This window comes from Ursus arctos, unplaced genomic scaffold (genome assembly GCF_023065955.2).
Source record: "Ursus arctos isolate Adak ecotype North America unplaced genomic scaffold, UrsArc2.0 scaffold_10, whole genome shotgun sequence".
Lineage (NCBI taxonomy): Eukaryota > Metazoa > Chordata > Mammalia > Carnivora > Ursidae > Ursus > Ursus arctos.
The window spans coordinates 70108932-70131861 of record NW_026622764.1 but is presented as its reverse complement, the minus strand read 5'-3'; the positions used below and the strand labels follow the sequence as shown (position 1 = coordinate 70131861).

At 45.4% G+C, this 22930-nt stretch overlaps 1 protein-coding gene across 1 annotated transcript in view; it reads right to left on the bottom strand.

The window, feature by feature from the left end:
- Window positions 1-20463, bottom strand: part of FLT1 (fms related receptor tyrosine kinase 1) — a 171397-nt gene extending 150934 nt beyond the window's left edge. The window contains exon 1 of the mRNA XM_026493054.4: window positions 19837-20463. Within this exon, the coding sequence (XP_026348839.2) occupies window positions 19837-19900 (64 nt within the window). The 5' untranslated portion in view covers window positions 19901-20463. The remainder of the gene's footprint in view (window positions 1-19836) is intronic.
- Between the last annotated feature and the right edge of the window lie 2467 nt (window positions 20464-22930).

The window sequence follows — 22930 nt, the reverse complement described above, 5'->3', positions numbered from 1 at the left end:
AACTTCCAGACCGTGAGAAAAGAAATTACTCTAATTCCGGAACCCAAAACAAAAACACTATGCTAAGTAAAAGCAGCCCGTTACAAAAGGCCACATATTTTATGATTCCATTTGTATGAAATGTCTAGTATAGGCAATTCACAGAAACAGAAAGTACGTTAGTGGTGGCCAGGGGCTGGGGGAGAAGGGGGATGGGGAGTGACTAATAGCTGGTTTGGGGTTTCTTTCTGGGGTGGTGAAAATATTCTAAAATTAGATGGCGACAGTTGCCTAGTTCTGAATACATTTAAAAAGCATCGAATGATACAATTTAAAATGGTGAGTTTGGGGGCATCTGGGTGGTTCATTTGGTTAAACAATCTGCCTTTGGCTCAGGTCATGTCCCAAGGTCCTGGGATCGATCCCTGCCTTGGGCTCTCTGCTCAGCGGGGAGCCTGCTTCTCCCTCTCCCTCTGCCTGCCACTCGGCCTCCTTGTGCTCCCTCTCTCTCTGTCAAATAAATAAAATCTTATAATAAAATAAAATAAAATGGTGAGTTTTATGGTATGTGAATTTCACCTCAATAAAACTGATTTTCTAAAAAAACTTTATGACTAAAGTAATCACAGAGATCAGTTGAAGACACAGAATATGGAACTATTTTTGACTTTGCTGCCACCCATGACCCCATCGGTATCAGATTTTATACTAGTTCTTTTTCCAGCTTAAAGCTTTAGAAGGCTGATTTGAGAGAAATCATGTTTCCTTCGTGCTCAATAACATCGCTCTTTCCGTACTAGAACTTTTACAAACATATTGAAAAAACTCAGTTTCCCCAAATTACAACCTTTTAAATTTAATCTGATGTTAATTTTAAGTCACTTCTAATGGCATATTTTGAATTTTAACCATTTAAATTGGAATTCTAGCAATTTGAGTCACACTGAAAATTATGTTGTTCAGAGTTCTCTGAAGAAACCTGTTGGTGTTTCCTTTTATGTTAAAATTGACTTCTGATTTATTTTCTTAATGCAAAGCTTTGTATATTAGATTTATTTCAAATGAGATGCATCTGTCTTTGATTTTGCATACCATGTTTTCAATAGTACATAATCCTACATGATAAACGACCTCTTTATCTAAGTATAAATTCCCAAGTATCATGTTTCCAAAATTCGATTTTAAGACCATGAGCCTTTACCAAGGTTGTGTGAGGTTAATTAAACATAATTCATAATAAAAGAAGATATTCTTTCCCCAAGATGTAGGTTATTAAAAGCTTAAGTCTCACGGACTAAATTTTATAGACTCTTTCTGGTTGGTGGCAAGGCTGAGAGAAAGGTTAAGAATGCAATTGCAGGTGAACCAACTTTCTAGAAACTACCACAATTTTTGTTTGGGCTGTTAATTTTTACAGTGCTTCTAGTGCTTAATAAAAAGCTAAATCTTGGTCTCAACCTCTGTGTTGTGCCTCTATTAAAGCATTTGTCAGGTAATACGAAGTGTACATTATAACCAGATGCCCTATCAGAATGGCTATCTTAAATGCAGACCACACCACTAGCTAAGCTGACAGCGTAGGCTTTGATGGAAAGCATTATAACGTGCACGTTGCACGTTTCTGGCATGATGGAGAAAGACCAACGGTCCCTATTCCATCTACCAACAGACCACAACCAAGATAGGAAAGCCCCAGGGATTTGCATGGCAGCTGCAGAGCTTGAGTCCCATGATTAGGCATGATATTCGTTTTCAAGATGTTTTTTCCCCCCAAAACAACTGGCATCCAGTCAAGGAAAACCCTAAAGAAAAAAGGCCGTTATCCTAAATACATGTACACCCCTATCTATTTGGATGTGCACACTTTTCTCTCTGTGAAAACGTCAAGTTTGTTTGAGGGGTGGGGAGGAAGCAGGTAGAGAAGTGAAAGAGGTTTTGGGGGGAGGTGTTTGAGTTGTGGTCTCCGTTGTTTTAGGCTTAAGGGAAAGCTCTTTTTGGCTGGGATTTGGAAATTGACAACGTATTACGCAATAGCGAGAAGCTCTGATTTACTGCTGAGTAATTTCTTATGTTGATAAGATAATTTGCAACTTTCCGATGGTCAAATACAGGCTATTTCAGATTTTAGGGTAATGGAGAAGCAGCTGCTGTCCAGCAACCATACATTTAAGTTGTAGAAAGTTGCTAATCCCAGGGACTTGCTATTGTCCTTTATGTCTTTACATGACCTTAAACTCACTATTTTACCGCAAGGACCTGCGAAAAGAATTCACTGGCTTCTTGCTTTAGAGTTTTTGCTATTCAAAGGAATCCCCAAATCATTAGATTTGAAGTGTCAAGAGTCTGATCTCCATGCTTTCGTAGAAAATTTAAAATAGTCATTTACATAGCATTTATGTCTCGAATTCAAGTGTAAAAAAACAAGTGTAGAAATTAGTTACATGTTTAATTTCAGCAGTGTTCGCCTCACCCTAGAGATACCTTCATTTGAATAATTCTGCTGTAGTGTGTTTTATAGCCATCTTACAATTTGTATTTTAATGGTCAGTTGACAAAATCCATAAACAGCTTTTGCAGCGCAAGGCACAGAGGACACCATGCTATTAGCAAGGGACGTGGCCGATGTCCAAAATAACCAGAACTTGGACAGTCTGCACCTTATCCATGCGTGAGTTATCGGCTTTACTCATTTCTCTTTTACAAAGTTATTTAAAAGAGAAAATTCTGTGTGGTTTAAGATGTTGACCAGGAGAAAAGTACTCTAATAACTTCGACATTCCTACTATCAACATTTACGAGGGGCACATCTTCCGTGTACCTCTCTGAGCTTTTCCCTGGACACTGGCTTCTCGGAGGGTCATGGTTTAACAGGACGTCTTCATTTATCATCAGGCCTGTCACCGGGCTACCATCAGGAGTCTACCCTCCCAATGACCTGTACCCGTGCACAGCTCCTTTTCATGTGACATCAGAGTTAATTAAGGCTGGTCAGTGAGAAATCTCCTGCCGACCAAGGAGGTAACTTTTTCCAAAAAACGCTCGACTCCCACACTGCCGCCCTTTTATTGAACGAGTTCAAAAACCACCTCCACAGAGCTGTCTAACAGCATGTCATTTCAATCCACCACATGATGCCATGGAAGTTATCTGAGCTGCCTGGAGCAAGGGTCAAGATCTGGTTGACACGGCATGAGACATAGCTTGGAAAGTATTTAGTGGAGAAGTCTGGTAGACCTTCATCTGGTTATGCAAAGGGAGAGGAACAGAACAACGTTCCCCCCGAAAAATGCAGAAAGGTTTTGTCTGTGAGGTCGTGTTTCTCTGTCAGGAGCAGGAAACACACTACATTGGGAGCGTATCACCATCGGCCTCTGTTCTTACCCAGTGTTACTGTTCAGAGGGCTGTGGGCGACTTGGCCGGATGCCACCTCGTATAAATGGGATTGTAATCACCAACAGCCTTCTATTGCTCGTACTGACTCACAAGCGATTTCAGGCCAGAATGTACTCATTTTCAGGCTAGGAACAGCTGAAATTCAGAATGTATTAAATTTCAGGTTACGAACACCCGAAAAGAGATTGCTCAGTCGAGGTGCCATTTCGATGAAAACACACGCAACACATGCAAGATGAAATACACGATAGTGGGTTTGATGGAAGTAAGTGTTTTGTTCCTCTTTCAGCATTGGTGCGTCCTCTTTAGAGTCTCAGCTCTCTAGAACATTGCAGTGTGGTCAGTGACAGAATGCTTCTAGGCAGGAGAGCATGTGGATTGAGTTGCATTATCAGGAACTGTAGTAGCATTAATAAAAGGCTTGAAGTGTCTTAGCCTCAGCCTTCTCATCTCCCATTTCTTATTTAGAAATCCAAGTTTCAGCTCTGCCAAAGGTATCCTATTGGTACCTATCCTATAAGGTATATTATTCTTAAATAAGCAATTATTCCAGAAACTAACGTAACATGGTCCGTCAACTATACTTCAATAACAAAAATCTTTAAATGGTTAAGACCTTTATACACATGCAAACAAACCAACAATGATCAGTCTGGAAGCCTAGTACAGCGTGCATACAACCCACAACTTACCATCCAAAGCTTTCCCCATTCTGCATGACCTTAGGATTACAGTATGGTCTACCACCAAATATTTTATCAAATGCTCTGTGTCCATTAGTGCTCGTTGCCAAAGGGCCAGGCGTCAGTGGAGATGATGGGAACAGGTACCCGAATTTCAAGGGCATGGTATTTACTTAGATCCCCGTGGGTTCCATCAGGAAGGAAAGCAGCCCAGAGAAGATGTGAGAAACATTTTATCCATTCAATACAGGACCTCGTCCTAGAATGATTACAGCAGAAGAACAGGAAGTGGAACTTTTAAATTGTAGAGTAGCTACTGCCTATAATGTGTTATAACAGACAAATAATCTGCAGATGCCCACACAGTTCTTCCTGGGAAAAAAAATGAGTATATCATGGAGTTGTGTGCTGCGATGCTGTTAAGTAACCATAAAAATGCATTGTGTGAGGTTTGCATTCTGAATCCAAAATAATGCCTTAAAACAGGTGTATAATAAACTGAAGAAGGGTAGGCAGCAAGCAGGCAGGCAGGCAAGAGTGCACCTTAACTCTAGCTAGGCAGCAAGGAAAAGCTAAACTCCGTCTGGTCTCTTCTTTTCATATATTCTTCAACTTCGTAATCTATTACAAATAATGACAAAACAGCATTTGCTTTGCACATAAAAACAGAAGAAATAAAACAACATTGGCAGGCAGAGTGTGATAAGGTTCTCGTGTTCATTTTAGGCTCACGCTGATCCAGTTCATGAAGCCTAAGCTACTCAGAGAACTTTTTGCTGGAGTGTTTCAGACGGTCTATGAAGGAGGTGCTTTATAAATTCCCTCCCTAAGAGACAAGTGGAGAGATCTCCGCCTTTGTAACCAATAATATACACAAACCCTCTGACCTTTGAGATTTAAATAGCCAAGTGTGTGCGATGAAGTTATCCATCATAGGGGAATTGAGTTTTTGAAAGCGATGTTAGCATACTTTCTAAGGCTCATTAAAACACTATTCCTGACCATTGTGTTTCTGTTGTCAAAATCAGTTTCCTTCTAAATTAAACAATTTGAAATACAATTGCTTTTCATTATGCATTTTGGAGACTAGTCCCGCTTAGACAATGGGATGCCTATGATGACTGAACTATTCGTTTTAATTCTGGCTTCTTTAATTTTCATGTTTTCTTAAGACTTGCTTAATTTACACAGTAAATGTTTGTAATCTTCCTAAGATTTCACCAACTGTTAAAAAATCTTCTCTCAGATGGAATAATGTTCTACAAGTTTTGCTGAGAGCCAAGATTCTGGAAGGGAAAGTAACCCACTAAAGGCAGTACGCTTCCAGCAGAAGAATCTCAATTTTTAAAGAAATAATTTACTGAATGTTTTTCATTCACTTCAATATGTGATAGCAAGGGCATCCTTACAAATATTCATAAAAGATTTTAAAGTCATTTATACCCCAAACTGGGAGAATGTTAATTCTCCGGGCATTTTTACTCATACGCTCTCATTAACTTAACCTAGAATTTTGTTTCTAGAATTAGCAGGTCTGATATCATCCAAGATATCACAGCACAGATGGAAGAAAAAAATAAAACACAACACCGATTTCTGCTACCACTTGCCCATCAACCTAACAGGCTTTATTTTTTTTTTTTTTTAAGATTTTATTTATTTATTTGAGAGAGACAGAGAGACAGCACAAGCCGGCGGGGGTGGGGATGAGGAGCAGAGGGAGAAGCAGACTCCCTGCTGAACATTCTGGTATTTGGGGATCATGATCTGAGCCAAAGGCAGACACTTAACCAACTGAGCCACCCAGGCGCCTCTAATAGGCTTTAAAATAACTTATGAATCAGCTGACTCCAGAGGACGAGCCCAAAATCAATAAGCATAAGTTACATAAAACCAGAAGGAAGAACTCTGTAGAAAGGGAGGAAGGTCCCTTGTCCTGGAGCTGTCCTTATAAAGTTAAGCCACCAACTCCCCGAGATGAGACTGATGCACTGGTTTAAGAGCTGGACTCTCAACGATGATCCCAGGAATATGGGAACTTGTTCTCTTCATTTATCTGTCCTTCTTATCTCTCTTTTATGGCCAGCCAACCCTGGTTTTCTTCCCCCACTACATTCCTGATATGACCCCTTTCTCTCACCCCTCACCTTGTAGATTTCTCTGATCTTTAACCTCAGCATTTATTCCTTCATGTAATATTTTCAACATATACTAAGAGAAGGATACAATGATAAACAAGAGACACAAGAATGCTTTCTTTAAAGTGCTTATAACTTAGCTGGACGACAGATAAACCAACAAGTAAAGGTAGACATATGTAATTTCCTACTCACAAATTACTTTCTATATAAACATAAAATTACATTATATTTATGTGTTATCATAGCGAAGTACCAGATGTGGGGAAGCTAGTCCAGCCCGGGGAGTGAGGGACGTTCTCACAGAAGTCTAGTTGAAGGTAAGACCCGAAGAATGAGTGTGTGAATCTTCAAACCCTCTAAAGCTTCATCTTTACTTTTAGAAAACTGTTTTCCTTTACCAACTACTAACTCCCTTGACCATACAACTCTGCTTTCCTTGACCTCTTTGCTGAGGGACAATGCCCCGGGTTTGTTTTATATGGGGCACTTATCTGACTTTACTTGCCACCAGAATAAAAGCCACAAAGGAACAGTCTCTAGAAGATCTGCCCAGGTCATGCTACGCTTTTTGAAATCATGGACAAGGCCTCTGATGGCGGTGAAGCGATGAGAGGAATAAAAGAAAATGATGAGTTTTCATCTGCATGATTTCATTAACCAGGACTGAACTTGTCCCTCCTCCTCACCCCTTTTGTCTTCCTAAGTTTACCCTGGGGATGGTGCAGAGCCAAGAGGAAATCGTTTCCAACCCAAATGTCCTTATCCAAGAGGACAAAAGCAGTAGCAGGGGCAGTAACATCACCTAATATCTTTAGCTGACTTGGTGTACCTAGAAATTCAGGTTCCCAATCAAAGGTCAGGCTTCTGTGCTTGACCAACTAAGAATTTCCCACCAGGAGGGCTCATCCAAAGAAAAGATCTCTTGGGAACCATTTCTTTAGTGGCTGGGCAGCTTAAATCCTCTGTTTGAATCCTAGGTCTAGATTCAGTTCAGGAGAACATGGCCAGCTCAGCCAAAGACTAGAAAGGGGTCACTGGAATGAGAGGATGCCCTCAAGGAAGGAACGGAACATTACAGATGTGCTGGAGATTGACTGCCAGCTCTTGGGCAGATTTCTGCCCAACCTCCTTCACCCACACTCCCCCACAGGTTCTTAGAAAGTGAACCACTGTGGAACCATGACTCCTGCAAGGGCCTCTGAGAACCAGAGGAATGGCTAGGATAAAGTTTCAGTCAGTTCAACCAGCATTTATTGAGTGACTACTGTGTACTAGGTACTGTACAGGATTCAGAGCTGGGAAGCTGAAACAGAAACAAGCACTTCCTTTGGAAGGGCTCTCAGCCCTGAGCAGTCTCTTAGGTCATGATTCATCTAGAAGTAGATTCGGTGAATACGAAGAGAGTCAACAAACAGAGATCACCTCATAACTATGTATAGCTTGTTTTCAAAGACATATTTTTGAGGGAGTCATGAATTCACTAACTCAAGTGATTCATTTCAGTAAAATTCAGTTAACGTCACAAACTAAGACACTTATTCAATGGCAAACATATAGCACAATGAACACAACCGTGTTTATATCTTGAAATAAAATGTAATGGGTTAATTAATGAGGATGCTTGAGTACCTTTTAAATGAATATGTTAAAATGTTCTAAAATAAAATAGCCTTCAAAAAAAAAGTCTTCTGCACATGCTTGACTTCCATGGAAAGTTGCACATGAACCTAGAATGATGACTGATTATGAAACAGGTATCAGGAGAATCACATTTGTTATGACTCATGCTTTTCCTTATGAAATCACAGCAGAAAGTATAGCAGTCCAAAACGTTCTAAGAAAATATATTCCTTAAAAGACACTTCCCATCCCAAGTTTGTCCTTAAGACTCTCCCAAAATGGTGAGTGGGTTATCCCAGCAAGGCAATCCCATGCCCATCTGCCTGGATTGTGCTTTACATCCAAACCAACTCGATCTCAACATTTTAGAATTTCACTGTCCCTAAAAAGAGATAGCCAGATATAGAATCACGAAGTTCAAGGTCAGTCGAGACAGGCTGAGATGAGAGAGAAATTTCTGAAAATCAGCATTTGCTGTTAGTTTCCTGAATTTCCCATTTGCCTTCCAAGTGACTGTGTGTGACAAATACTTTGCATAGCCTATTTCTCATTGACCAGTTTTGAGGACAGGGAATGGGATGGGGGAGTGTGTGGTAGAATTGCTGCTAATTTGTACATCAAGGATGTGTGCCAAATATTCTCTAACCCTCCAGAAGTTATAGGTACACACGGTCCATCCTGGGACAATACAATTGCTCAATTCCCAAGCAGTTTTTTTTTTTTTTCCCCTAGTTCTAGCAGAATTCCCTATGGAAAAGATTTCGAAGCTATAAACATTTCCAAAGAACAGAGAACAAAAATGTGATCCAGCAGGAGACATTAAATGGAAAAGAGAGTTAAACAGTGTTTTCCAAAAAGAAAACAATACCATTAATCACAGGCGAAATGCCATAACGAGAGTTTACACTGCCTTTTCAAATTGTTTGTAGTCTCCTCTAATACGACCCTGCCTTTCCAAGTGTTTACATCTACTTTTAGTTGCTCTAATGCCAACTTAGAAAAAGAATACAATAATAAAAAAATCAAACCGTATATATATCACCAGTCCTTATAATTTCCATCCAAGGCATCTACCCATTGGACCACATTTTCCACTCTTGGCTTGGAATGAACAATAAAAGGTGGCAAGACAGGGTTTTTCTCAGATTTGGATGAACACAGCCATATTCTGGTATCGAAAAGCGTCCCTCTCCAAGTCACTGATCAAGGAAGAAGGAAAACACTTTTTCCTCTTTCTCGACTTCTTGCAGGCGTGAATATCTGAAAGGAATGAGCTAGTGGAGGAGGAGAGACCCGAGGCACAACGGGGTTTGAAAAAACGCTTTCATTTTTGATAACGTCATGAGGACTGTCAGTCAGCAAGGTAAACCATCTGGAGATGTAATGTACAACGTGATGACTATCGTTAACCCCGCTGTATATGTGAAAATTGCTTTGAAGAAAGAAAGAGACAAAGAAAGAAAAAAGAAAGGAAAGCCTGTGCTGGGTCCAACCTACACTGAAAAGTAACTCCCTCTAGGAGAATGCTCTCAGACAGTTGTGCTTTTCTCACAGAAGCTAAACCCCAGAAGCCAAACGCTTCGGTTTTCCTTAATTCCTAGATTTTTGTCATTCAAGTATGTTGGGTACATGTTGGTGGGAAAGGTACCAATTTCAAAATCAGAATGACCTGGTTTAAATCCTGGGCTGGACACTCATGAAGTGTGTGATCCTCAGTAAATCACCCAGTTTCCCTGAGCCTCGGGGTTTCAATCCACAATAAACAAAGTTAAAAGTACACACATTGGATAGTTATGAAAAAGTTCATTTGAGCTGCCACATACAGAGCCTGTGCTTAGGAGGGGCTCAGTACATGTGCCCTCCCCCTCCCCCAGTACCTGTGGATCCCTGCCTATACTCCAGCCTCATTAAGGAAAAGCTGCCAATCTTTGAGGTTTCTGGGATCTAAGAGGTGTCCAGAGAAGTAGACATTTGATTCCTGGAAGCAATCTGGCAGAGGGCAGCCCCAGCTTTTTCAGAGACCCTTCCTGATAAGAACTTTTCCAGAACCAAAGGGCTGGTTTGGCTCATCTCTAATCTGATTTAGTGTGAAGCCACATGCAGGAGAGCAGTTTGAAAACCCATATAAACTCATATTCTTAAGAAAGACACTTAAAAAGGGGTCCTGGGTGGTATAGTCAGTCAAGTGTCTGACCCTTGGTTTTGGCTCAGGTCATGATCTCAAGGTCGTGAGACTGAGCCCCGCGCCAGGCTCCCTGCTCAGTGTGGAGTCTGCTTGAGTTTCTCTCTCCCTTTCCCTCAGCCCCTCCCCACCGCTTTCTCTCCCTAAAATAAATAAATCTTTAAAAAAAAAAAAAATCATGTTCTTATTGACTTTGGGGATCCTTTTCTGACTTGAATTTTTTGGAAGGTTCTTGATCAGAAAACCCACGTGATCACAATTCCCGTCTCAATGGAGACGTCGCTGGTGTCTGCCTCACGCAGCAGCGGAATCTGCCGAGGCCGCCTCAGGCTGGAGTAGCAGGGGCATCTCACATTCTTGGGGGATGGCAAAACTCCAAGGAGAGAGAGTTTTGAAAGAAGGGGAAGACCAGCCCATTCTCATCGATGCTCTTTTCCTTGTCCCCTTTTCATTTAGGCTGTACGGCATGGCAGGCAGGGGGGCTGGGCAGTCGGGACTCATTCCAGCTTTACTTACCACTCCCGTGATCTTAGGGCCAGTCTTTATGTCGGCCCGGGGTTCTGCATATTTGAGAGCACTGTACCTACCTCTCGGGACTAAGTCAAATCATAGATGTCAACCAAAGTGCCTGACAATCCGTAGGGGTTAGTTCCCTCCTTTCTCCTTTCCTCAAAGCATACAGCCTCCCACATCTTCCAGAAGCACGTGCTCCCTCAGAGATCCTGTAAGTACACGAGGCTGCAGGGCTGGCCACGCTCAGAATCGGAGGATCGGCTGCGCTTCCTTGCTGGTGTCACCGTGCTCCTTAGAGGCCAGCAGCCCCACCATGGCATGACACCTTCACCATGGCCGATGTGCCCTAATCATAAGATTTAGGAAATAGAAGCTCTTCCATTGGACCAGCTGTCTCCATCGCAGGCAGTGTTTAGAAGGGCCAAGGAATTGTTACTTATTTTCTTGGCCAAGTGCCAGCCTAATAGCTAGACTGGAAAGAAGCAGCTAACCGTGCTAGCAGTGGGTGGTGGATTGAAAACCACGGCCCCAATATCGTGCAGCTACTGCCTCCGAGAGAGGAGCCGTTCCCGCACGCCTTGACTCTGAGTTAGGACCCCCCTTTACCAATCGGATGTGGCAGAGTGGTGGTGGAGGAATGGCAAAGTCCAGGCCTTCAGCGGCCTTGAAGCTTCCACCTCTTGGACCGCCTCTGCCTCCACATGAAGAAGCCTGGACTACACTGCGGAATGGCCAAACACCGTGCGTGGAGGGAGACCCGGTGACAGCTGGCGCCTAGGTCCTAGTGGAAGTGCCAGCTGATGACAGCTCCATGCAGGATCCAGATGAGACCCGCCCAAATTCCTAACCCACAGACTCAGGCAGGCATAATGAATTATTGTTTAAGGCCATTCGTTTTGGGGCAACCTATGACATCGCAAGAGATGACAGATACAAACGCTATCATGACTCAGCCCCTTAGACAGTGATTCAGTAGTGGGAGTGCATAAAAGATCTGTTCTTTCTATATTTGAGCAGTAAGTGTCCAAATGGAGCACCCCACAGGCACCCTTAGATGCTCTCAGGGAAGGAGATGCAGCTTGGATTCTTGATGTTTCACAAGAAAGTTTCCAGCACACGGTTCTGCACAAGGGGTGGCTGGCTCCATTTCCAGCCAAACAGCGACTCTTCTCACCCATGGGGACAGACCATGAAAGTCAGAAGAACCAAAGGGGAAGAATTCAGCCACCTAAGTGGGGGACACTGATCCCAGCAAAGGAAATAAAGGCCGCACAGCTCAGTTACAGAGGCAAAGCATCGTGAGGCTTCAGGCCGCATTGCGTGGGGATCCTGGAGGGTAGCAGGGCTGGCCCAGGGTACGTGGGCGCCCAGCACAGGTCGATGGCACGGCACCTGTCAACAGGACTCTGTAGACATTTACCAATGTTTAGATAGAGGAAAGCCTGAGCGCTCCGAGGTGTAAGGCAGAGAAGGACTATGATTTGGTCTATTGTCTAGACTGCAATTCAGTTCCGGCTCCTAACTCACATACCCCAACTGCCAACCGGATCCAACTTCCCTTAGAAGGCAATTTCGCCACCTGTATTGGTTACATGCTCCAAGCCCTCGATCCTAATATTCCTTCTGCCACGCTGCTAACACATACTCTCCCTGGCAGGGATTCCTGTAGTTTCCTCTACCTTGTTATATGTCTAGTGATGACTTCGAGCCTTTTACAGATTGGCACACGGGCCTCCCAGGCGGCCAGGCCTCTCAAACCAGCCCCGAGGGCAGTGGCTCTCAAAGTGTGGTCTCTGGATGAGATGCATCAGCCACCCAGGGGAGCCGGTTCCAAATGCAAATTCCTGGCCCCGCCCCAGGCCTACTGCATCAGAAACTCCGGGGTGGGGCCCAGCACGCCAGTGCAGCAAGCTCTCCAGGTGATTCGGATGGATGATAAAACAAGAGGTTCTTAACCTCGGCCGCCCACTGAAACCACCTGGGAGCTTTAAAAATTACTGATGCCTGGCTCCCACTCAAGAGATGCTGATTAAATTGGTAAGGGGTGCAGCCAGGGCAAAGGATGTTTCAAAGCTCCCCAGACGATTCTAAGGCAGAGCCAACGCTGGGGACCATGACCCTAGCAAAAGGCGAAGGGTTTCATGGAAATCAGCTGGCAGGCTAATTACTAATCAGGGTTTTGCTAAAGGTGGCCTTGAGTTTAAGTCATTTCATATTTGTGTATAATGAAAGCGAAGGCTTTTCATTTAAATAGGGTTCACGGCAGGGCCCTTTCAACACAAGCATCTGATCATTGTTACAGCTTTGCTAGTGGGGACCACATGGGTGGGTCTGCAGCTTGAAAGGAAATCCATTCACACTCCATCAGTTAGATAGGTTAGAAGACCGGCTGAGAAAAAGTGTCTGTAGGCCCTGCGGTAATCTGTGAAAGACAGACGCATTTGCCAAGATTTGCAATATGAGACAAGGAAGAACGAGTACGAACACATTGGATTTCAAGCCAGTAAGAAGCACAAAAAAACTGTTATCAGGGTAACAGGACAGAATGAGACAGTGACGCCTCCCTGCCAACTAAGATTCCGGAGAAGGACACTTACCTTCGCTGCTTGATGTCACCAACTAACCTTGTTCCGAAAGCAAATACCTCATAAAATTTTTATTTATGGTTGAAACCTATCCATTTAATGCCATTTTTACTATTTTTTCACCAACTCTGTATTTTCTAAGAACTTGATCTTGCCCACCCATGATTTAGGTAACCATGGTGTATTCTTCAAGACACCACCTCTGTTTCCTGTGATTACAGGTCCAAGCCACGTCTAAGATTTTGTAAAAAGAGTCTTGAAGAAGGACACAGGTGTCCCAGGAGAAGACGGGGGCACAAGCACAATGTGGGAGCCAGAAGAGGCTCCTGGCTGGTCCGGGTCTAGTCCCTTAGCCACACAGGTCACAGGTCATCGCTAGAGTGTTGATGAAAAGGAATTAGATCCTGACACCAGAGCTAAGATTCCTTTACTAAAATCTGTCCTCAATTTTTAATGTGCAAATGAAACATCGGTGGACTTATTAACACACAGGCTCTCGGATTCATTAAGTTTCCGGGAGCTGCTGCTGCTGAACCATGGAACACACATCGGAGCAGCTTGGTTGGGATAACTTTGTGGCCATGTGCAGAGTATGGGGCTGGGGGTGGGGGGAGGGAGGCACCACCGTGATCCGAAACCATGGGATTCTGGGGTTTTGTTTTTTTTTTAGAACATGTCTCACACCTTCCTCGTAGAGTGGTCCTGCCAGGAACCTGTCTGCATGAAGGGTTGAGAAGAACCCATCCCATGGAAGGAGGAACTCAGGCAGACTAGCCTGGTCCCATAACAAATGGCTCTATGGAAACAGAGCATCAATGCTGAGTGTGCCCAGTCTCTGTCACTGGGGTTTATATCACATCCCAGCACGCATGGACTCAGGTTTGAGTCTGTGAAAGGGTGAGTAAGGCAAACCATAAAATCTGAGAGCACTGCTGTTTCTAAAAATTGTACAATACATTGCCGGGCACAGCCACAGTGCCACCTCACTAGCGAAGGCTAAGACAGAACTTCTGTGTAGACTGAAATCCAGCTTTGGTGGCTCCGAGTCCCCAGTGAAGCATCAGGACAAAAAAGGAGAGGATTACAAGAAAGAGAGATCTCCGAGAGTTGAAGATCCTAGCTAATGTCCTACATCTTAGCCACTTACTTCAATGTCATCATCGCAGACCAACATTATCCATTGGGAGCAAGCCTTCTAAGCAATTCACTGCAACTGAGGCCAGCTGGACAGGCAGGAGCACGTTAATATACTGGCATAAATTCTATCTGGCCCCGAGAGCTTTCTTCTTTGAAATGGTGGTGTGGCTGCATCATTGATTCCTGCCAGCGCTTACTGAGGGCCCCCATGCCAGGCATTCCTCCAGGTGCCAGGGGATCAGACAACAAGGGGACAGACATATAAACAGAATAGTGAGGATGCAAGGAGAAAACAACCAGAAAGGGTAGATATATAGATATAGATATAGATATAGATATAGATATAGATATAGATATAGATATATATAGATATATATATATATATGGGTTCCCTAGAGGAGGGTACCTACAGGAGAAGAAACCACAAATTCTGCCTGCAGCTCTAAGGAGGAACGCAAGGAGATGGTGGTGTCTGAGCTTTGAAGGCTCCAGGAGGCAGGGGAGGCGGAAATGCAGAGGGAGGGAAAGGGTCTTGCAGGCAAACAGCGTGAACACGGAGTGATGAATGCACAAGGCCCATCCTAAGAATGGTGAGTAAGTTCTTTGACTGGCGAAGGGTTTGTGCAGCTGGTCACAGGGTGTGTGGAGGGAAGTGGTGAGAATCGAGGCTAGTCACACAGGCTTGACTACTTCAGCCACAGCAGCTCAAAGGAAGGCTCACAAGGAGAATCCATTTGCTCACCAAATCGATCCGCGTACTACTAAGCAGCCGTAACTTTGGTGTTCTTGATCTAAACGCCCTGCGGGCTTTCAAAAAAGAGTGGGAAATTTCACATTTGAAAAAGAGGCCGGCATTTGACAAGAAGCGTGAGCACTGTTATGATGACATTCAACGAACGTTTGAACAGCTCTGCTCTGCTTGGGGTGGAGGAAAGACAGAAGTGAAGACGAAGGGTTATCTGTACTGTACACATCAGCTTCTATGCCTGGGGCTGCCACCGGCCAGCTACTGACCTTGGGGGGAGAAAACCACGGTTCTGGGTGGGTTTTCTCATCTTTGAAATGCGTACGTTGGATCTATGAGGTTCCCGCTAGCTCTCACAACCTGTATGTCTGAGGGACAAGATCAGGTCTCACAAGGAGCTCAAATCAAGGAAAGGAGCAATAATCAGATATGGCCCTGAGGCATCCAGCTGACTGAGACTGATGGGAAATCCCCAGGAATTCTTGACATCCCCCCACATCCGCCCCAGCAGCAATGCAGGAAATCTAGTCCACTATCTTCAGCAGACTCAATGGAACCATTTCCTTAATGAAACCCCCCTGCAGTCCCAGATGCTAAGCCAGAGGCTTTCCTCTCAATCCTTCCCTCAATTACCCCATTCCTCCCATTTCCTTCCCCTCCCTCAATCTGGTATAAAATTCAGTAATGTCATTAGCAGCCTGCAATTTCTAAGGCACCCAAGTGTGTGAGGAATCAACAGTGATCCTGGAAAGCATTTGGCAAGAGACTGTCATTCCTTACAAGCCTCACCAGTATACTAAGATCAATGGAATGGAAGGGACTATCCTGGTCTATTAAATTATTTAAAGCAATGCAACAGATGCTTTTAATGCTTTCAACCATTCCTCATAATATATTTTTGTTTTAAAAAAAATAAGGGCCAGTATCATTTCAATGTCCTTCCTCTCCTCTCTACAATGACAAATACTCTGAAAAGTTATATTTACTTGATATCCAATAATCCCCCGTGCAACTGTACCATAAACCTAATGCCAACAAACCTTTGCTTTTAACACCCAAGTGCCAAGGGAGCTTCTTTCACTTTCTCTCCATTCTTATGCCCACTCACATACACATATCAGCTTGTTCTTGCTTTGCAGAACTTCCCAAGCCAGAGTAAACAGCAGCCACAACCTCACAATAGCCTGGATAACCTTTCTCCAGGACACTGCATTTTTTCGGCCAATATAAAACCAATTTTTTTGCAACATATTTTCAACTGCTATATTACATACATTCATAGTAGATTTAGAATGTCTCAATACTTTTTGGTAAGGAGAACAAAGTGATTATTTGGTTTGTTCTAGAAGATGAGATAAAACAAGCCCAATTTTAAATAAGAGGTTTAGTATCCCCGTTGCAATCTGAAATTTTTAGAATGAAGTGATTTTTTAATCAAATAAGTGAGAATTAATTTTTTTTTAAAAAAACCAAGAAATTCTTCGAGTTTGAAATGACTGACAGCCTGTTAGAAGAGGTAATGTAACCAGAGTTTGGAATTAGATTTACTTCCTAGAGTTGGAAAGAGAAAAATAAAGCCCATGATTACTACTGGTTCGGACAGCCTCTAACAGTTTAGCTCTTGCAACCCATTAAAGAGCAAGTTAACCAGCTGGTGGATGATAAAGAAAGTGCAATGTGGTTACTGATAGCAGGTGACACCCAGTTCATTATTACAGCCTCAGCTCTAGCATTTTCATCTGGTTTATCATCCATTTTATATGCAAATATATAAGGGCGGGAGAGAAAGAGAGACACACCGTGTTCAGCCTATTCCTTGGAACCATTCCCAGAGTCTTAAAGAATTGGAAAGCGGCATTAGAAATAGGCATCTATTCTAACTTCTGACTTTCACATGTGAAAACGAAAAATCCTTTTAGTGATTCCTAAGAAAGAAACTGGAGAGCCTGTTACAGAATTTTCAACATGGAAAGAAAAAACTTAAAATAATAAATAAGGTAAAAATATTAAAGAACTAGAGCAGATGACCACCTGTAGTCCATCTGCAAGACGACCCATCAGGTGGAAAATTCCCCATGTGGACTGCCAATGGTGCTAATTAATAGTTCAAATATGCAATATGGAAAAGCACTACCAAAAAAGTGTGGCTTCCTAAATCTTCGAGAAAACAACAAAAACTGTCATGTAAAATTAGCTTTATTATGAAAGATTGATTACATTCTATTTGGAAATGAGTATTATTTTCATGCACATTTTAACTTCATATTATTGATGTAGATTTCCCTCACAAGATTCAGAAGCGATGCATTTCCAGTTAGTTATAGCAAATTGTAAATATCAGCTGCTCAAAACCCCCCAAGATGGGGACAGAAAAAAAGGTCTGTGGCTTTAATCACGGACATGGTGCCTTAAAAGTCAGAAAATGAGACTTTGAGCCAGAGTAAGGGAGGTATTCTTTCTAGAGGGAAAGATCGCAATATAGAGGACTTGAAAATACCTGAATTACTGTCATCTTTTAATTTCTCAGGATATTTGGAAGAAGGTAAATGTAATCTTTAGGGGGAAATGCATTATCTTTTTGTCTGACTGAGCCTCTGGTTCTTTTATACCTCAGTGCATGCACACACATTCACACACACACACACTCAAAATATTAATAATTCCCAATAGTCAAAGGCTATGTAATACCCGTAGGTGAGCAGACTCCTGATAAATCCACAAAGCAGAAACTTGGCCTCTTTCTGGACACCACTTCCCAGAGAAACAGCCCCTCGGTTCAATTTGAAAGCCCTGATGCTATTTACAAGGTAGGCAGCTGACTGTTGTACTGTGAGTTCCCTGTTAACCAGCTCTCAGCCCCCAACCACGGTTTACAGAGCCATGCTTCAACAATTACACACCGGGACCACTGAAACAACATCCCTAAACCAGCAGGTAAAAAGGGCTTCTCACCTTGCTAATGTTCCGTCTTGCTTTCTTGTTATAACACATACACAATTTTTTTTCTTAAGTCACAAAAGAGTCAGAACATTTCTGCCTCATTTAAGTAAAATAAAATCCGAGAGAAATCTCAAGAGAATCTTACTCAGGTTTCTGAAAAGCTTGCACGGATCTAAATTGCTCCTCATCACCAAGAGAACTATATAATACTTCATTGGTCAACTGGGTTTTTGAAACAAAAGTAAAGATGTGTAAGTGTGAAGCCGAAAAGCCAATGAAAATTATACTTTTCCCTTCATTTTTTGCATTCGCGGGCATTTACCTAGATTTACCTTTACATAACAGGCGAATGGACTTCAGAAGTTAAGTGCTCTGCGCAATTATACTTCAATATAAGTGACTTTTCAAAACAAAAAGTATTTTTGAAAAAGAAAAACAATATTTCATGAAATACAGTTATGTTACCGACTTTCCCAGCTTATAGTGAGTTCTCAGACATTAGGATTTCGCCCGCCTCTCAGTTTAATGGTTTCACCGATCTAATCGGAACTATTACCTGTTTTTTAGAAACCGACGATCTAATTAGTCTTCCCACTGAGAAAGATTCCCACTGAGAAAGAATATTTTTTTAACAGTTACTGCTTTTTGGGTTTAACAAGCATTTTTAAAAAATAAGCTCAACCCTACTGACTTTTTCCTTCTCTGGAATCACTGCAATAACTTTGTTATGTTACTGTAGTTTATTTCATATTTTACCTTTTCTCCAGGATGCTTAAGAGAAAGGCGCTCCGAAATATGGCTCTCTGCGCCCAGGGGGGCTGCACCGGAGGGCTTGGCCACTCGGCCCAATGGGCAGAAAAGGTAAATCTGGGCCCCTAAGTCCCCTCGGGCTTTGACGCCCTGGTGGGGGGCGACCTCCACATTAACAGCGGTATAATCTTCGGTTAAACCGCGGACTGTTCTGCCGCCTGTTTCTCGAATTCCCGGCAAAGGGGCGGACCTCGCCGGGTCCTCAAACTGCATCTTTGCTCCAAATCGTCCTCTCTCGCTTCTCTCGAAATTTAAAGACTAGGCCTGCAATTCCGAAACTTAACGGTATTTGGGTTCTCGACTGCCCTGGTCAGTCAGGTTCACTCAGGTCGGCGACCTGGGCTGGACCGGCCGCAGAGGCCCCACCCGGGTGGCTGCGCACAGAGCGCTCGGCCCGGCGGGTCGGCAAGCGGCGGGGAGGAGTAGAAGCTGCTGGAACGTTCCCAGGGGCATCCGGGCCCTGGGACCCGAAAGGGGTCGAGGGACACCAGCTTTTGCCATTCCCTGGGATCTGTGTGCTCCCGGCAGGCACGCGACCACCTCCAAGTGGGCTCTCCTCCCTTATGGAGGCGCGACGTCGTGGCCGGTGCCCAACATCGCCAACGCCCGGGCCTCAGCCCAGCCCCCAGGCAGCCGGGCGGGCGTTCTGGGAGCCACTACCCGGGCTCCGGTGGGTCCTGCCGACCGGCGCCAGGCCGCCTGGGAGCAGGCTGTAGGGGTCAGGAAGGTCGGGGTGCGCGGTGCTCCCCGAGCCTGGGCGGGGAGACCCGACCCGGGAGCCGGGCAGAAAGGGTCGGCGACTCCAGCCGCAAAGGGGCAGCCCCAGCGCGCACCGAGCGCGGCGCCAGCAGCCGTTCAAGGCTGCGATGCCCGCGGACCTCCGCCAGTTGCTCTCCGAGGCGCCTGCACTGCCTGCCCAACGGAAGAGAAGGGCGCCACGGCCCCAGGCGTGCCCACGACAACTAGCGTCCCAGGTTCCCGGCGAGGCTCGCTTCTCGCGGCTATAGCTTCACCTCCCCGCGTGCACCCGGCCCCAGTCCCAAGGGTGTGCCCGCCTGCCGCCCCATCCCGGCCCCGCGCGGGCCTCTGGCCCCGACCTCGCCTCACCTGTAAGCAGCAAACCTCCAAGCAGCGCGCACAGCAGGACCCCGGTGTCCCAGCAGCTGACCATGGTGAGCGCGACGCGGCCTGCTTGCCCGGTCCCCGCGCAGCTCGCGGGCCACAGACTCAGCCGCCCGAATCTGTCTTCTCGCACTCCCGTCGTCCGCCCCGAGCGCCCCTCTCCGCGGCTCCAGCCAGGGAGACAAACACTTCCCCGGGTAATCCTCGCAGCTCGGCGTCCTCTGGCCGCTGCGCTCCAATCCCGGAGCCCGCTCCGAGCCACCGCCGCCGCCGCCGGGGAGGAGCCGCAAGGAGTGTCCGCCCTGCGCGCTCCGAGCCTTCTGCGGACCTCGATTAAGAGGAGGCGAGGGCGGGGGCGATTTATAAACTTTCCCCAGCCCACTTCCTACCCCGGCACCTCCTTCCAGTGACGTCAAGGGGTCCCCCACCCCTCATCCGCCTCCCCACCTACCCTCTTCCTCCGGGACCTGATTCCCTACGGCTCCCGAGAGGGGCGGGGGCCGCCGGGGGGCGGGTAGCTGGCGGCCGAGCGCTCGTCGGAAGCGAGTGCGAGCGCGCCTGGGGAGGTGCTGACTACTCCGGCAGGTTCAGGGTCCTTGCTCCCGGCCCTCCTGCCCGGGTCCCCTCCTCCTTCCCTTAGAGCTCAGGAAATCCTTGCAGTCTCCCTCCCTCCGCCCGGCTTACTCAGCCTTTGGGGGCCGCCCGGAGCAGGGAAGGGGGACAGGACTGGAGCTCCGCCGCCCAGCCCCGGGGGCGGAAAGTCCGATCCGTGGGAAGCTGGCCGCGCCTCCGCGACGGTGTCCTTGGCACGGAGGAATGAGGCGCAGTCCGGCTCCCTCCTCTTCCTTGTTCTGGCCGCCTGGTCTAGCCGTCCCAGACCCCCTAGAATGGTCCCAGACGTCTAGGAAGGCGCCGGAGACCCTCGGCACAGGGACGGGACCAGGAGCATCCGAGGGGACCGGACGCTTGCCCGGCACCTTCGGGAAGACAGAGAACCCTCTCAGGTCCCTGGGGAATACGTCTGTGTCTCTTTCGGCCACATGGATGCACCCGCCCAAGTCATTTCCTAAACCCCCTGCTTCCTAGAAGCAAAACAACGAATAATATCATGATACCTTTTAAAAAGCCGAGGCGTGAAACTGCTCCTGCAACTTGTAAGGGCCGAGCACTTAAGCTTTATTTCCTAAATGCTCCAGAAAAAAATCTTTCTGATGGCAGCTTGCTACGCAAGATGAGTGACTGCTGCTCTTCGAACAAAACCCGATGAAATTAACTCGAGGCAGTAGATCATTTGCGATGACACTAATTCCACGTTGTTCCTCAATTATGTCTCCATTACCTCAAAGGCTAAAATCGTCCTAGACTCCACGGAGCAGCCCAGTCTTGTCTTTGTAAATACCGCTGGTTTGAAAAATAGTTCTACTGGAACCTGCCAGATGGTTGGTCTTCATAAATGGGACTGTGATGGTTCCTAAACGGGACCGGCGACTCTTAATAGGACTCCCCGCCTGGGAAAGTTGGGCAACCCCAAGTTGCCACACGTGTGGGCGGCCGAGTGAGGAAAGGTCCCTGCCACCCTCTGCCCCATGCGGGCAACTCGCAAACCCACACCTGGTGCCCCGGAGCCTGATCTGCAGCACCTCGTGGTTCAGAAGAAAGGCAGACCGCGTGGAGTCACTGCTCCCTGCCGGCTTCACCAGCCCTTTCTGTTTGCAATGTTCCTCACCACTCCCCCGGCCCCTTTTCTCTGTCTCCCCCAAATCCGGCTCCTGGAAAACCACAGATCATTCCATGAACAGTTAGTAAATACGGATTGCTGGAAGCTGACAGCTGGATGCTGGAAGCTGACAGCTGATCCTTCTCCAACAGGTCCCCAAGCCCAGGTCAGTGTCTGGGACACACTGGGAGAGCCAAGGTGTCTCTCTACCTCTCTTCGGAGCTGCTGGTCACTCTCAGGCTCCCTCCCAAGGAGAAGCCGTTGTCATTGGCCTTCCGCAACATCTCACGGGGACCAGTCATTGTGTTGGAGCTAAAAGCATTGGGACGGGAAGATACCATCTCTGCCTTCTAAGGAGCTTAGAATCTGGAGAGGAGGTTGACAGGTAAAGAGGCCATGACGGTACAGTGCAGGGACCACAGTGTGGAGGGGGCTTGGGTCCTCCTGGGTGCAGAGAAGAGGTGGTCTGCCCTGGGAGTTCAGGAGGGCTTCTCAGGGACAGACACTTAGCTGACTCTGGAGGAAAGTAGTCCATAGTACAACCCACAAAAATGTAATTCAACTTTAAAAATGCCATTTGATTTTGTAAACACCCAGAGAGACAGCACTCTGTCTACCTGCTCTAACTATATATAGTATATATATGCTATATACTCTATTTACACCAAGTTTATTTGGGAAGCCACAACAGGTATTTGATGGACAGCTGAAACAATCTTCATAATTTTAACATACCACCCCACAGTGCTAACATATTGTTCAATTATTTAAAGTTAAAAGAGAAACAAGTCAATAAATAAAGCTAAAAGAGTCATGGTCAAATCAATCTAACTTAATTTATGCCAAAATCATTCGGCATTAAGAGCAGTCCTCCACAAATTCCTCAACTATTCTTTTGAAAAGTTGCAGGCTCTTAATCAGAGTCAGCGGTTTCTTTCCTACTTCTTATGTTGGTAGGCACGTTAGCCTCCTCGCAAAGAATTCAAGGTACTACAAAGTCCTGCAAGGTTTTGTTCATGATTTCATTTTAGCTTAAATTTTAATATTTAGTTAAATGAATAAGTAAAATGATGGGGAATAAGGGTTTGGCTCTCAACTCCCCTCCCTCCCAAGAGATAATGCCTTTGAATGAGAACAGGTTCCTGGCACTCTTCTAACTAAACCACTAACGAAAGAGGTTTTATAGATAATCATGATGGGAAAGATCAATTTCAACATGCCTGGTGGGTATAAAAAGCTATTGAAGTAGACTATCTGCTGGCTTCCTGTTCACATACAAAAGAACATTTCATCTCCTGCAAAACCAGACACTTTCTCTTGTTATCAACATTCTCTTGAGGATTCTTTCTAGTCCCTATTCAG